Below are 16321 nucleotides of genomic sequence, written 5' to 3'. Positions count from 1 at the left end.
GTCACCACGGTCACTGCTTTCTCTCTACTTCAGAAAATAGACCATAACTTCTTATTCAAATTTTATGCTAGGAATACTCAACGAATTGAAGTCATGATCTCTTAAAACAAAATTTGCCTTGCATGTTTCCCACATTTATAGTCTCCTTGTTCCTTCAAAAATCAGTGTAAAGCACTCCTGCCTACAAGATGTTGTATGGTCTTTTTCCAAACATTTCAGTACTTCCAGCGTTAAGAAGATCCCCACATTCATGAGGAAATGAAGGCTCCTGAATCACCCCTTAACCTGTGTTGAGACAATCTGCAGACCACATATACGGACGACCCTTATCCCTAGCCTGCTTAGGGGTGCTGGGACACTCTTCTAGTATTGGCTAAAAAGCTATCAGCTTGCACCTAAATTCTACTCCAACTGTGGATGTCTGATTATTTATAAACATATAAAACTACTGGGCCGGTTAAGCTGCAAGTTCAATTATAATTAGAGCATTGGAAGCTTCTAGATGGACATTTGTTTTATTCTTAAATATAAATAACAGTTAAATCAGAATACTTGTAATTCCAATATAAAATTTCAAAATTACATAGGTCCATGCCACACACACACACTACTAAACGTTTTGCATTCTCTCATCCTGGAAGACGTTCATTTATTTACGAGGTAGAATCTGCAATGTATTCCTCTCAGCTTGCCTTGGGTTCTTCAATCCCAATTTCTCTTTATCACTTGGGGGAAAAAAATAGGTTTTTAAACAATATTTTTAAAGGAAAAAAATAATTTCTATCATTTGGACAAAGTTTAATCCTTTCACTAACCACAGGTACCAAAGTATTTCTAAAGGGGTCACCAAATGGTATATCAACACCTACTATATAAGGAAAACCATTCAGTCCTCTGCAGTGAATTTAGATTAGTGGCTTCTAGTTCCTGACCCACCGGAATCCATGCACTTCTTTCAAGGAAACCATAAATGAAGGTTAAGAAAGGCTGAGCAGTACAGAGGTTCCACATCTTTATTGGAGTGTGTTTCTGGCAAGAGACAGTTAAGAATCACTGACCTGGACAAATGTTAAGTTTTGGAAGTAAACTCCTTATGAGCTGCTGGGACTCTTTTGTCTGTCTGTCCTCATGACTGTCACACCAGGTGTTAGTAACACCTGAGATTTTGGAGAAAGCTCAAAGATACTATGAAACATTCTAATAACCTACATCCCAGATGAAGGTAGAAAGGCATGTCTAGAGGATTGATAAGAGGTGTAATTCTGTTCACACGTTAACCTTAATTAGATAAATAACTTGGTATTTGCGATAATAATAATCACTGAAATAGTTAATGTTTACTCGAAATTGCTGTCATTACATTTTACAGCTCTCACTTCTACAGGATGAAAGGAAGTAATTCGCATGTTCAGGTTACTAAACCCTGTTACCAGATCTCTGATTGATTGTGTTTTGCACAGAGCATCTCAGGTGTTGGAATCCTATACACCCTAACCCAGCATTATGGCACCAAGCAGCTGACGCTGAATTCCTATGCTCATGGGCCCGTGGATGCTAGTAACAGGAAGAATTATCAACTTTCTTACACACGGTTTGCCTACTTGTTCCGAATCATCTGCTGGCTATTTCAGCTGCTACCTTCTCAAGTTTGTATGCCTTTTTGACCCAGCACACACACAGTTTTGTACCAGTAAAATTAGCTGTCACTCAATGTGTTTTGTAATAAATACTGATAAACCTACAATCCATACAGTGATACACATCTCCAAATGTAGAGGTGTTTTGTGTTAGATTTGCATAGGGGCACAGTTTAGCTTAAAGCCTGGGGGAGTGCTACTAGCTTTGCCCTGTCCCCCTCACACCAGAACTCCTATTTATAGCATTCTGTTTACCTCAGTTGCCTGTTTCAGGATTTTTATGGGAGTCTTGCATCCTTTTCTAGAAGTCTCACATGTAATCACTCAGTATTTCTGTCTTCAAAGAACAATAATAAGAATGGGAGAACAATGCCGCAAAGAGCTGTTAGGGAGCTGATGGGTGAATTGGGATTAAAAAGTGGGATTTCTCTGGTCTACAAAACTGTGTTGAAAAAAGTTGAAGTTTTTCCCTAGGAAGATTTCTGCGTATAAAATGATTGAAATAAAAATGCAAAAAGCTACTTGGCATGGTAAGTGAAAAAAGGAAAAACAGTATCTTTCTATGCTTGTATTTGTGCTGAGAAAGTCTCCTTTGTTACACACTACTGATCCCTCCTGAGAATATTTTAAAATTATCTTTTGATACATGGGCTTCCACCATCTCTTCCACCTCTGTTCATGTCCTTACAGAAGACAGACGTGGTCTCTGAGGAATGTTCCTGTTACAAGGGGATCCCTCATTTAGTACAAAACTGTTAAAAGTGTACTTGATCTGCTGTCCTAACAAATTCCTCTTGTTGTCTCCTAATGTAAATAGTGTTTCTCAGTTATGGGTAGGGTGTATGGCATTATGTCTGTATATTCTTGGCAAGCAGAGAGCTGACAGCACTAATTTACACAGGGAGCTGAGGATAATGGAATATTATTAGTGTTCTTGCATATATACCTAAATATAAGCAACTGTAAAGGAACTACTCTTGGAAGTCTCTTGTACAAGTAGTAGTTACGGAGCTAAAATAATTACACGTGTTCTAAGTCTCAGCATTCTTTTCCAGACAGTAACTCTCCAGTAAATTCAAGTCTCAAGTCCTCACTGACAAACAAGTCATTGCTCTCAACTTGCTAATGACCAAATATGTATCACCATCCTTTTCGAAAGGATCATTTTAATTGGTCTTTGGTTTATCTCAATATTGGTTTTAATTTTGTTTCCAGTTAAGTCATGATCAAAAGCAGTTCATGAACACTTTCATCAGGTAGGACTTGTGAAAAAATTCTATCTTCCTGAAAGTCAGTTTGTATGGAACTTCAGAGAATGGGAGTTCTGAGCCTCATACATTTTAAATCCTTTGACTTTTTTTTGTAAATGACTGTTTTCAGTCAGACATTGTTCTCGCCTATATGATGCCTGCACGGTGAATGTGTTGCAAATATTTTTTTCTTGTTTTGTTTGCTATGGCACCTAAACATGATTAGCATTTTCTAGACCCTGTCCCTGCTCCAGAAAGCCCTGAGTACAGCTGGAGAAGTGTTGCTTTAACAACAGATTTGTTTTGTAAGTCATTTGACTTTTGCAGCTTATTAAAAGATTCCTTTTTGCACAGCCACAAGTATTTCCAAACCAGTCTGCATTGCCTAAGGCTGCACCCAACCTACACTGCTTTACTTTGTGCTAAAAAAAAAAATCAACCCTACTCTGCAACTGACACCCTCTTTTGCATAGCTATAATGGACCTGAAGTAAAGCAAATATTATCTTCCCCAAACGCTCTTTTTGCAATTAAACATGATCTTTCCAGTCTGAGAAACGCGTTGTTGGGTTTTGTACTTTGGAAGACAAAACATTTGACACTTCAAAAGGGCAAACTATCAAATGCAACAGCCTGTCTGCCGGCAGGCATCTTCCAGACTCGCTGCAGCAGAGCACAGCCATTTCGCAACGAGAGCCCACCTAGTGCACAGACCTTCACACCTGCAGCTGCGGTGCTGATTGCTTCTTCCATCGCTCCCAATGTCCTTCCGACACCTTTCCAGTTTGCCTTCTCTGACTTTCTTGTTCCCCCTCCCCCATCCTGAGTAAGTCTTCAATAACACTAACTGGCTCAGACCCCCCCCCCCCCGAGAAAAGACAGTACAGATGCCTGCTACAGCAATGAAACTTTGTGCTGAGGCTTTTGTTCTGTGTGTTGTATATTTATAACCAGAAAAACTGTGCAGCATCCTATACCCACAGCGTAGGATCAGTCACACAGGAGACCTGCTCTACTTGATCTGCAGGCATCTAACCTCTTTCCCCTACTGAAGACTTAAATCTCCCTAATTCTCATTAAAAAATTTTTTTTCGGTGTCATGCAACTCTTGACCACAGCTTAAGAGCCTAAAACTTAATCATATATTTTTTTACCCCTAAAAGGCTGCATAACACCAGACTTTTGGTAGCACTTTTACTGGTCCTATATGGAAACAATTCACGTTGTCCCCTCTTCCCCCAAATCATTACTCTAGCTGCTGAAGTTACAAAAGAAAAAAACCGAGCAACCTGCTTGCATTTTGGTCCTTTCTTCCACAACACATGTGGTCCCTAAAGACAGGCTGAGTGCCCCTAACATACCCACCACCTCCCCCTTCCACAGTGAGGCAGTAAACACCTACCTCCTGCAGGTCTAAAGAGAACCCATCTAAGGCCTTAAGAAGCCCTTTGCCCTCTCCCTGTTGGCCAGGGGCTTGCCCCAACCCCGAGGTGGAGGAGCTGGGGACACACCTGGGGACATTTGCCCTCCTCATGGACCAACTCTCCTGTCCCACTCACACCAGGTGGCACTGTTGGTTTTCACTGTATGCGTGCACTCTTCCACCTTCCCCAACACTAACACTGATGTGTGCCAGACTTAAAAGCCATGATTTTCAACCTTCAGTTTCTGAATCCCTAAGCTTTTCCTATGTGAAGAGTGGGCCTATTCAGTTATTACCATGGGGAGATTGATTTGTAGAACTTGTTTTTCTGTCTCGTTCCTGGCAGCCATCAGAGGAGTACCCTATGGACCTCTGGGACTGTAGACCACACGTTTAAGCCACCAGTGAAGGCAACAGCTAGTAAAAGCATGGCCTTTGGACAAGCACAAAGAGAGATTTAGATCTTTTAAGACTACAGAAAAAAACATGGTAGAACAGAGGTGTTTAACCTTTTTAAAACGTTAAATACCCTGAATTAAACTACATAAAATAATTCCCACTTGCAATTCTGATCAATACATAAATTAATATATAAGCCTCCCTCTTTCACTGTGCCCCCTCTATTACTGCTTTTACCTCCCCCATATACTATTGCCTTCTGATGATGCACGTTCTCATGAACTTGCTTAGACTTGCTTAAATTTGCTTAGGAGGGGAGTTTCAACTTGATCTGTTTCTTCTGTGCACACTATTCTTCACCGACTCTACCCTCATCAGCCCATTTTAAATTTCTAGGAACTAAAGGAAGGGAGAGTTTGCTTGTGAAGGAACAATCAAAGAGCTGTTTAAAGCTAAACTGAAAAGCAAGTTACAATGGAGGTGGTTATCCCTTACAATAGTTACAATTTCTTGACACTTACACCACTCAAATGATCCTTAAACATAGAAAACTATTAACCAGCTAATAGCTCTAAGAGTTCCCTATTGCCTTTCACTCATTGGCCCCCACTCGGCTTTAAGTGTATTGCCCAACCTTACATTAGGCCAGTTGAATTTGCAAGGTCAATGTACCGAATTACTAGATGATTATAAAATCTCTGTTTCTGTTCATCGGCTCTCCTTTGAGGACACACAACACTCCTCAAAATAAGGACTGAACCAATAGCAAATATGATTGAAGTCAGATGGAAGTAACAGTTATTGTTCTGTTGAATACAAAGAAGGTGGAGCCTGATAAAGAAACTGAAAGAGTAGTGAATGCTCCGTTTGTCCATTTATCCAGAACAGTTGTATATACACTGCTATCCCATTTGCCTTACAGAAAATCACTGCTCCTGTGCAAGAGCAAAACTAGTGACTTTCAAGTGAAAAAGCAATGAAATACAGGAAAAGATTAATTCATTCCATCACTTTTCCATTTTAAAATATAACCTCTTGAACAGAAACAAACAGTGTTACTTGTCTGCTGACTACTGGTAGCTGAAGAAGGAGGCTCATTCCCTGTTGCTGGTGCCAGTTTCTTTTCCAGTTTCATTTCCATGAAAAGTGGATCTCCAACACATAAAACCAAAAGTAAAGTCTTTAAAATAGAACATGAGTGTCAGATTCCTAGAAATAATCTCTTGATTTCAGCAACCTCTGCCACACCATAGTACAAGAGGGGCAATTATTTCACGGTTAAAAAAAACCCCTCTTAACATTCACTCCTACAAGAATAACGAGAGGAAAGGATATCATATCTATAGAGAGGAAGATCCTACAAGTAAACCTTTTCCAGGAGAAATGGTAGTGAAAGACCCAGCATCCATGCCCAAAATCTGACAAAAGAGGCAAGACGCATCCACTCAGAGGTTATGAGTTTTTACTGTTAATATTGCCCCTCGTTCCCAGCCAGAGCAGACATAGTGGTTCTGGCTACTCTGAAGACCTACTTACAGTAAGGTTCTCCAAGTATAGCAATACTCAACAACTATCAGAAAAGTCTGAATTTATGTCACTCTCCCAAAACAGTTGTGATATGTTGAGGGGGCACCATGTAATTCTGAGCCCTTGTGTGTTTGCTCATCCCAAAATCCCAAGCCATAGCTGTTTCCCTCTAGCGAGAGACCTTCATGGGACCCCAAGTAAATCAGGGACAGGGCTAAAAAAGAAAACTAGAGCTCTTTAGGAACAGAAGAGGCTCTTTAAATACATATTCTGAAAGCACAATCTTACACTATTTAAAACAATCTATTTATAAAGTTTTCAGGGATCTTTAAGTATGAGAGGCACTTCAAAAATTAGCTTGACTTATAATTTCAGCAACAGACATTGTTTACCACATGCCTGATGCTGCAACATTAGAAGATCAAACTACTAACCATTAGCGAGTGCACAGTTAACCATCAGTTTAACCATTAGTTCTATTAGCAGGAGAAAACTTTTTTTTGAGACTACCCAGTGCTCAGAAGCCCACTGCAGACACAGCAGAAGAATCAGACATTAAAATGGCAGGCAGTGCAAAATCCCAGCTCGCGTTAGGAAGAAAAAGGTTTAACCTATCCTAGTGTTATTGCATGCAGCAACAAACAGGTGGAGTTTTAAAATTATTTTGTAGAGAACAAATTCTGCTAGTAGCTCTACAGTAGCCTCAAAAACCTCGTGATGCATGGCGCTATGATACAGTCCTGTTCCACTGACCCACGTGCATCCCTGCAGGGGTGTGTTCACCAGGGTGGCATACAAGTATGGAATCACTATCATTTGAAACAGATTTGCTGTTTATTAGTGCAATATACAGATCCAGCTTTGGGAAAAGAAATCCTCTTTCCTTCTCCGCCTTAAACACCTGCTGTTGTGGCAAATGGAAGCCTCTCTAATATCCAACGAGCATCAGCTAAACATAGCTAATGAAAGGATATCAAGCGAGGTCTAGGCTTCTGCACCAACAGCACCTCCCAGCTATATGTCGCCACATGTTCTATCCTTTAATCATTATTACTATTAAAGCTACTGGGAGGACCCGAGGCCACACTACAACTGCAGCCCAAGAGGCTTTTAGCTCACCACGCAAAGCAACCGGGCATCAGCGTGTAAAGCCCTGCTGGCCGATGGCACGGTGGCTGTTTCACGGCGAGCAGAACAGCCCCGCTGCACCTAGCGCGGCTCTACAGGTCCCGCTCCGCACCGGCGGCGGGGCTGCGCCGCTCGGTCAACGGCGCCCCGCCGCCCGCCGGTACCGGTGCTTACGGCTCCGGGAGGGCGGCAGCCCCGCTCCTGCGGGTACCGCAGCCCGGTCCTCCATCGCTGCAGGGACCACCCAGCCTCTGAGGCCCCGATACCCGGCCTGGGCGGCGGGGGAGCGGGGAGGAGGAGGGCTGCTCCCGCACCGCGCCGCAGCGGCCCGGGGCCGGGCCCTTACCGATGCGCCGCACGTAGTGTTTTGCAGGAAGTTTCCACGCTCCTCAGTTTAATCCGTGCAAAGGGGGGCTGGAGAGGAGCGCGGCTGAATAGCGGTGGAAGGGGGCGGGCGGGGAGGAGGAGGAGGCGGCGGTAGCAGCAGCGCCCGTGTTTAATTTTTTAATTAGGGCGCTTTGAGCCTCTCCCGGCGGGGTCGCATCGCCGGGCGGCGAGGGGGGCCCGGGCGAGCCGCCCCCGCCGCCCGGGACCACCGCCCGTCCCCCGGGGCCGGAGCCGGAGCCGTGCGAGCCGTCGGGGCTCCAGCCCGGGCTGTCGACAGCTGGCGAAGCGGGCCCGGAGCCGCGGAAGGCTCCGCGCTCCGCCACCATGGGCAGCGCGGGCGCGGAGGAGAAGGGTTCGTAGCGCGGGCGGCGCGGCGGCCCGGGCCCGGCGGGGGGGGAGGCGCGGCGGGGCTGATTTTGCGGCACCGCCCGGCCCGCACCTCCCTGCGGGCGAGGGACACCCCTGGGGCGGCGGGGGGGGGGGTGGCGGTCGGCCGGCCGAGGGGCAGAGGGAGGGAGTGTAAGCGCGTAAATCTGCCCTCCCAGGGAGAGCGGGGCCGATGAGAGCGAAGGCTGTGCGTGCAATCCTACAGCAACAATTGCTTTGCAGGTGCTCGGTGTCTCGCAGCCTCCATCCCCGGGGAAGCAGGCAACACTTTCCCACATCCACAAGTTAAGGATGATGCCAGTGAACGTTTTATTTTCCTGCCTCTCTGTAGTATCCAAATCTAGACCACACGTGAATTCACAGCACGTGAGCTCTTATCCAATGCAGACTCCAGGCTTGTGTATTTACTAAGGATAAAATCTCATTTTTGCAATTCATTGCTTGTCTGAAGGCTGGAAGTGTCACTGCCCGGCTGCTGCTGCTGCTTTGCAGGGGAGTGCTGTTTATGTGAAAAAGTGTTGCCTGCACCCTGAGTTACTGTGCTGCAAAAACACTGCCTGGTTTTGTGGGGCTTTGCTCTCCTTGCAGAACAGTTAGCCGTGCCTTCGTTTGCTGGGCATCCATGCCCTGGCCTTCCTACCTTACACCTCCCTGTATGTTGTTTTATAAACCTTACCCTGAAGAGACAGTCTTCTCCCCAGCAATTTAGAGAATACAGGCATGCAATGTGCACATGAACATGACAGGTTGGCTGTGTGATCATAGAGCTGTTTTTGCAGCATTTCTGGCCATGTGTTGTTAACTCAGATAGCTCAGACCCTTTGGAGAATTCCAAATTCATGCTGATTTCTATTTCATTAGGTCTTCTCCATTGCTAATCCTTTCACCCTACCACCTCCTATGCCCAATTCCTGCGATAGCATTCCTGGAATACAGTTCAGTTTCCTTGACCAGATAGTTAAGTGCAAATGAGGTGCTTCTGAAACTCACAGAGGATGCCTGTTTATGTCCCTAACCACCCTAACACCTTTTCAAGTCAGGTTTGCTGTCACTCAAGCACAAGCTCAGGACTGAAGCTATTTGAAGTACCTTCAGAATGACTAGATCCATGAGCCAGCAGTTGGACTGCAGACATCCAAGGGAGAACAGATGGCAACTGATTTAGTCCATTTTGTTACACACTATCGTTTACGAAGTGAGTTTTCAGGCACCTGAGACATAATCGTGTCAAGAGGATGAATGCTCCCAGCTTGAGCAGACGTTAAAGGTACTCATTTCCAGTACTGAGCCATTACAAAACCCCCAGAAAACTACAGGGGGTTCAGTGAGGGAAGGACTGAAACCCAAAATGCAAGGAAGATTATTGAGGAAGTCTTTATTTAACACTTACTGGCTACTTTCTTAATCTTCTCAGTATCTCGGAAAACATGAGGGTAAAGGCTAGGTCTGAAAAAAGTGACACCCAAACCATCAAAGAACTGGGGCTGGGATCTTCAATCCACACCAAACATTAGCAGAGTTGGCCTGATGATGCTGCTAGACTAAGAGTTTCAACATCTTTTTTCCAGCTGCCCCACCATACTTCATGACCATGGTGTTCCCCTTCACCCTCCATAGGTGCAGCCAGCACCCCCAGCTCATATGTCCATTTTCCTTACCTCAGTGGTCTATGTGCTAAGCAATTTTCCCCATTTCTATTTTCTCTAGGACTCCAACTGTTTCTTTTGGCCTCACAAGGGCCTCCAATGGCCTTTTACTTCACAGCAGGATGTTAAGGAGCCTTTCTTTATGCCAGTGTTTTTATATGGGCAATGAATCAAAGGATGAGTAGAGTCTTAACCTATAAGAAAAGTCAGGAGAGATCAGTCTGAGGCCAGCCCCTATAAAATGACTCTGCAGATTCTAACTGATATAATGCCTGTCCCCATCACACTGCCCTAAAGGTTATTTTCAAGGATTTTTGGATCCAGGCCATGTTCGTTAGTATTCATAGTCTTCTGACTCATGACTTGACACATACACTGCAGCAGATGAAAGGATATCTGACTAACTGGGAGAGGACATCTAACCGGTATGCAGCACTAAAATGTGAAAACAATAAAAAGGCACTCAAGGTCAGTCTTGGTACCACAGTTTTGGTAATACATAATTAGAGCAAATGTTCTGTGAACTTTAACGCTTCAGTTACAATTTCTGAAATTCAGGACAAGGAAGAGAACACCAAGCTGCATATTAGAGTTTCCCAGAATGAATTCCCCCCCAGCAAAATGCCCACTGTTTTCTCATGCAGCTCTTTCAGCCAAACTCTTGCCAAATAAGACTAAGATATCCATTTCTTACCACTCCCTGTTTCAGCATCAGTCAAGCCTTGCACAGAGATCTGCCCCATAACGTCTCCTGACAAGCACAAATTCTACAAACAAATCCCACTAATTCCAGTGTGTAACCTGCAAAATTAGTAAGACTGGAAGTCATATTCTTAGAATATGACTATCTATGGAGAAGAAACGTCACCTCAAACACATACATATTTTGCTGGACTCAGCTCAAATGCAGGGTTCTCCATGGCTAGCCTATCCCTATGATTTCTCTCTGTGTCTTTCAAGAGAGCAATTGGGGGTTTGGGTCTGGCTTTCCCAGGTAGTGTCAAGATATCATTTTCTAGTAGAAGCCTTTAATTTAATTTTTATAACCCAGTGTCCTAGGACTTTTGGAAGGTAATTTTTTTGCTTGACTGGCTCTTGTTCAAATCAACTGATTTGTGACATAAATTTGTGATATTGAACTTTCTGTGATTTTTTTTCCTACAGAAGGTCAAACTTAACAGAAAAATTGGAAGTATGCCCAATGAAAATCTGTACAGCAGGTGGGCTTTATCTATGATATATTTTCAGAAAATATATATTGATTGTTGTTGACATTACTTCTAATTCCCATAGGCCATATCTTGATCTTTTCTCCAACTTAACAGGAATTAAAACAGCATGACCCAAAGAGCAGAATATCATTCAAAACAAGGAAGGATCTCATACACAGCTCTATAGAATAAACAGAATGTTGGTTGTTATTCTCTGGCAAACGTGTAAAGACTGTGATAAGAAACCATATTATTTAATACCTACTATATTGAGGGTTATTGCAAAAAGAAAAAGACTTGTGCCTTGCCCTTTTAATCCTTGTTTTAAAATTTTCATTCTTTAGGATAATATTCAAAAATCCCACAAATTCTGAAGTGAGAAAGGAGACACCGAACAGGATAAAAGTTCTTGTCCATTTCTGTCTTCTCAGGAATACCAAATCTTATTTTTACTTTCCCTGTTGTTATTAATTGTAGGCTAAGTCAGGATACAGCTACTTTCAGCCATGACTGCAGTACAGAGTAGAGATACTGGAGCTCCCTTTAAACTCGCTAGCAGTGCAGGTACCTGAAGCAGTGTAGCCATGGCAGCACAGAGCTCTGAGTGGCCTAATTACTCTGCCAAGAAATAAATGGATGCTGGGAATTCCCTGGGGGGAAAGACGGTTGAATTGTTAACGAAGAGTTTTCCCAAAGTGCCTTAGTTAAATAGGTGTTAGCAAGAACCAAAAAACCTCAGGCTGCAACCTTAGAATAAAAATGCCTTTGTCCTTTGGCACTTCTGATGTCCCAGTCCTTCCAATTCTCCTGCTGTCTATAAAGACAAAAGAAAAATGCGATTTCAATATCTGATGGAAAACCTAAAATAAAGCGAAAGGATTCCCACCCCCAACTAAAATCTATACATAAGATCTTAAAATGACAAAAATAAAAGTCTCTCCTGGCTGGAAACACACAGAGCTCTCCTGGTGGCAATGGCGGGCTGGAGATGCTCAAGCATCCTGCCTCCATAGGACACAGATCAGGGTCAGTCCCCTGAGCTCCACGAGGAGCATGTTCAGTCCTGCTGTTTGCTAGGCCTGTAAAAACGGCAGGATGTGTATGTATTTAATGGGGAAGACCAAGTAGAAGAAACAAATGAGAGCAAGCTTTAGGGAAGGGAATTTACTTCTGTTACATCTCTTCTCCCACCAATCCTTCCGCAAGTACACAAGAGTGGACCTGTATAGAGGAAGGTGAAGGGACAATTTTACCAATATGCTCACTTTCTTACAAGCTCAAAATGCACACAGCATTTTTCTGAAAATGGAGCCCAAGACTTCACTAAAATTGCACACACAATGTTTTATTTTACAAGTTGTATCTATTTATTTAGATTTATAAGCTAAATTACATAAGCAAAATCCACCTTATTTGGCTGAAATTCCCTTTGAGGTCAATGCGAGTTTAACTAGTTTAAGGACTGAGGTGTAAAGCCATTTCACAAAACATACTGGTTTCTCCAGTTGGAGACCTTGGTGAGTATTGCCAAATCAGAATCTGTAGGATTGTGCCCAGCCTGACAAAACACTCTTTGCGACAGCCATGTGCTGAAATTGCTCTGTTTTGAGGAGACAGAAAGCCAGAAAATTATGACTTTGCTGTCTCATCACAGATGCCAGTAAGTGGATGGTGTGTAGAGGCTAAAAGTTGCGATTTTATGACATTAATTTACACATGAAAAAACAACAGGATGCTACTAAAATCCAAGCTGGTTTTCATTTCCAAATGTTCGTGTGCTGCAGCTCAGATATACACACCCTATTTAGACCTAACCAAACTGATTCTACTTTTCTATGCAGGCAAGGAAGCAATAGAGGTGAAAATCCCACAGAGTCACCAGGATGTGATACCCAATGATGAGCAGTAATTACTGCAGCAACACTTCAGCCAGCATGAGTGTCAACGAAATGTCTGCCTTCCCTCTGACTTTAGAGCAAAAAACTGGCTTTGCCTTTGTGGGTATTTTGTGTGTTTTCTTGGGACTTCTAATTATCAGATGCTTCAAAATCTTGCTAGACCCCTACAGTAGTATGCCTTCTTCTACGTGGGAAGATGAAGTTGAGGGGTTGGATAAAGGAACATTTGAATATGCTCTTGCATGAAAATTCACAGAATATCCTGCCTTAAATTTGATGTTGATTTCATTTTGGAAACCAACTGTTGTTACATTTGTTATACATACCTGCATTTTGGAGATATGTTGGTGGCATCCATTTTGTTAAATAAATATTTGTTGCAAACTCAAAAGGTACTTCATGTTGCTTTTATTTGAGGAACAGTGGAATGGTAGATAAGAAATGGTTAACAGCAAAGAAATACTACAATAAACAATTCACTAGAAAGTTATCATAGCCAAAAAGTATTTTAAGAATCAGATGATATCTGCCTCTTCAGAGGAGGATCTCCTTTCTACTGTGTCTCATGATAGGCTGGAGAGAAAAGTGAAGGACAAAAGATAGACTCATGAATGGTGGTGAATGCTTAAGTGGTAACTCCCTCCCTCCCTCCTCTGACACCATTTTCTGAAGATCAGAGACTGTACTTGTATACTGAGAATGCAAAAGTGGAGGACAACAAATGGTTGTGGCTCAGAGGAGGTGCCTACAAGAGGTGTGTGTCCATGTTGCTGAGATGAGAGGAACAAGGGTTGGTCCATGCACTACCAATAATAAATAACAGGAAAGCTAAAGATCACATCAATTGCTAACTCAGCTCTCACCTTCCAAGAAGAGCAGGTCCTGTACTACTGACTGTTTACAAGGAAAGTGTACATTGCTTCTCCTGTGTGAAACTTGATGTGGTCCTCTGCAAACAGTGTGTAGCTCATACGAGAGTATTTTTTTGATAGGTCTCCCTTCTCCTGCTCTACAGTGACAGAAAGTCAAACAGAATTAGTGGAAGGGAAGCAAACATCATTAAGGAAATTTTTGATTCTACAAACATTCAGCAATACAAAATATATTACCTGCTCAGAACTCCAGCCTGAACCAACACCACCACAGTCCCAGTCCACCAGTGTCTCCCATATCATTAAAGATTTTAGGTGAAAGAGAAAAAGTGAATGTTAAGTAACCAATCTTACAGTCTAGCTGAATTGGTCAAGGCATGTCAATTTTTTACTCCACTTGGTTAGGGAAGACGATTCAGTTTAAACTGGAACTTAAACTGTCTGATTAACAGCTCCCTGCAGTAATTACACCAGCTTGGCAAGGCCAAAGCAGAGACAGTCATGCTGCATACCCATTTGTACCCAGCCCCTGAAAGGGACACAGGGCCAGAGCTGACTGGACATCTCTGTACTCTCCAGCCCTTCTCCATAGCTGGTTCTTCTGTTTGTGCTCCTACAACTCTGCACAGTGTACGATCTGGACTGTCAAACTGAAGAATTGGTCATAGGAGATCCTATCAAGGCAGAAGAACAGTTAAAGCAGAGACTCAAATCTGGGTATTCAAGGTGACCTTCATATACACAGCTGTTTAGCAAGTGTGACAGTACTTGACAGAAATTCAATTCAGTTTTTAAGAAGGTTGGCATTAGAATTTTAAGCACTGTCACTTTTGCTAAACAGCTCTGTTTGCAACGAGGAGCAAAGACAAGGAGATCAGTTACAGCAGTTGGTTTCTTTTGCATGTATTCTGAAAAATACATATTGTCCCTTTTGCCCTATATACTAGGCATAAGCAGCCAGTGGAACAGCAGACCTCAAGTGCCATTTGGAACACGAAATACTTGATTGTACAGGGAAGGACATGAATCTCCTGTCTGAAGAATATGAGAGAGGCACAGCCAACACTAATCTACACTGGTCCATTTGAATGATAAAACATAAACAATTTTGTGAATGTTAGAGCTTTCAAACCACTTCAGATTCTGCATAATAAAAGATGCCAGACCCTCGGAGATTCATTATATTGCATTTATCCTAGTTAATTTAACCTCAAAATCAAACGTAGATTATCAGTACGCTGATTCATGTGATCTGTTATTGCTGGATAGGATCATCCACTGCAGAGACCTGACACTGCCATTCTTTTCACGTACACCTAATCAGCACAGCTGAGCTCTGTGCTGTCAGGTTAGAGTGCTGAAGGTACTTAAGTTATCTGAGTTAAATATAGTTCAGTTATCTCTAAACTACACAGCAAACATACCCAAAGAACCCCAATACTGTCTTACAACTTTTATTCTTGACCCAATCTATTGCTGGAAGCAATTATCAAATTCCCTTATGATTACAAATCTTCATCATTTCCTGCCTGCCCTTCTCTGCACCTCCAAAAGACAAGGGAGTCGGCCTTCCCAGAAAGAATACACAGAACATAATTTTTCAAAGGTTTTCCTTAAATATACAGAGTAAAACTTTGAACGGGGTTAGGAGCAAATGGTTCAAAAACACAGGTGGGACAAGAGGACCCACCAATGACTGATGCCGCTGACTTCACTGGAATCTCTTCTGCATAAAATGCACTGAGCAGAAGCCTAAACTCTCGTTATCTCTGTTACTATATATGCAGAACTGAAAAATAGGGAGATCATGATCCGTGCACAGAGGCATAGCTGGGAGGGAAATGGAGATAACAAAAGTATTTTCAGGCCCCTTTAGAAATTTTGCAATGCCATAAACCCAGTAATTGTAATGGATGGGTACATTTGCTGGTTAATAGTTAACAAGCTAGAATGCCTTTCTAAATCACCATCTAGAAATGTTTTGAAAGAGAGGGATTGGATGGCCTATTCAGTATATTAAGCATGAGAAAAATCTGGCCAATAAGGTAGAGTCTGTAATGCCTCAAAGAGAGGGACACACTATATGCATGAATAAAAGAGGCAGATTGTCCTTCCCTAAAAACACAGGACTGAATGGTAAGTTAAATTATCCTGAATAAGGTAAACTTGATTATTTATATGTAATGCTTGAATACTAAACACAAAAATTAATAGCAAACAACAGTGGAGAGACCTCTGGAAATACACTGTGAAAATCAAAGTATTATTTTCAAGAAAAGCAGAAAGGTAAGAGACTTTTCTTTTCATAGCGAAATAGTAATGTTATGGAAATAAGACAGTGAAATTACAGAATCATTTTACTTGGTACCAAAAGTCTCATTGCCATCAAAGAATCGGGATTTCACTCAGTCACAGAGATGGAAACAACCCTAGTTTCACTGACCTTAATGACAAAAGATTTTTGTTCCTTCATGCCTGAAGATGAAACACTTTCTTACAACTTTAAAAGGCTGAAGGAAGCAGAACACTATCTATGATCAGAAATGTGTAGTATTAG

General features: G+C 42.5%; 1 protein-coding gene and 1 long non-coding RNA gene across 5 annotated transcripts; one reads left to right on the top strand and one right to left on the bottom strand.

Moving 5' to 3' along the window:
- Positions 1–7827: 7827 nt before the first annotated feature.
- On the top strand, positions 7828–13283 carry CTXN2 (cortexin 2). Of its 4 annotated transcripts, XM_052809138.1 has the most exons (4): positions 7828–8102; positions 9174–9404; positions 10948–11003; positions 12836–13283. In XM_052809138.1, exon 4 carries the CDS (start codon positions 12890–12892, stop codon positions 13136–13138), a length of 249 nt encoding a protein of 82 aa, XP_052665098.1. In that variant the 5' UTR covers positions 7828–8102; positions 9174–9404; positions 10948–11003; positions 12836–12889; the 3' UTR covers positions 13139–13283. The 4 variants fall into 4 exon arrangements, with proteins under 4 accessions (XP_052665098.1, XP_052665099.1, XP_052665100.1 ...); XM_052809139.1 differs by lacking the exon at positions 9174–9404; XM_052809140.1 differs by lacking the exon at positions 10948–11003.
- Positions 13284–13305: 22 nt separating this feature from the next.
- Positions 13306–15041, bottom strand: LOC128151556 (uncharacterized). Its single transcript, XR_008238412.1, has 3 exons — positions 14002–15041; positions 13756–13901; positions 13306–13465 (listed from the first exon to the last, which is right to left on the bottom strand). It is a non-coding gene; the product is annotated as an uncharacterized LOC128151556 (long non-coding RNA).
- Positions 15042–16321: the final 1280 nt, after the last annotated feature.

This window comes from Harpia harpyja, chromosome 14 (assembly GCF_026419915.1).
Source record: "Harpia harpyja isolate bHarHar1 chromosome 14, bHarHar1 primary haplotype, whole genome shotgun sequence".
In the NCBI taxonomy this organism is placed as follows: domain Eukaryota; kingdom Metazoa; phylum Chordata; class Aves; order Accipitriformes; family Accipitridae; genus Harpia; species Harpia harpyja.
This window is presented reverse-complemented; position numbering and strand designations above follow the sequence as displayed.

Bases quoted from the DNA above. Each gene is read 5' to 3' on its own strand.
- CTXN2 (XM_052809137.1), top strand. From the start codon at position 12,890: ATGATGAGCAGTAATTACTGCAGCAACACTTCAGCCAGCATGAGTGTC.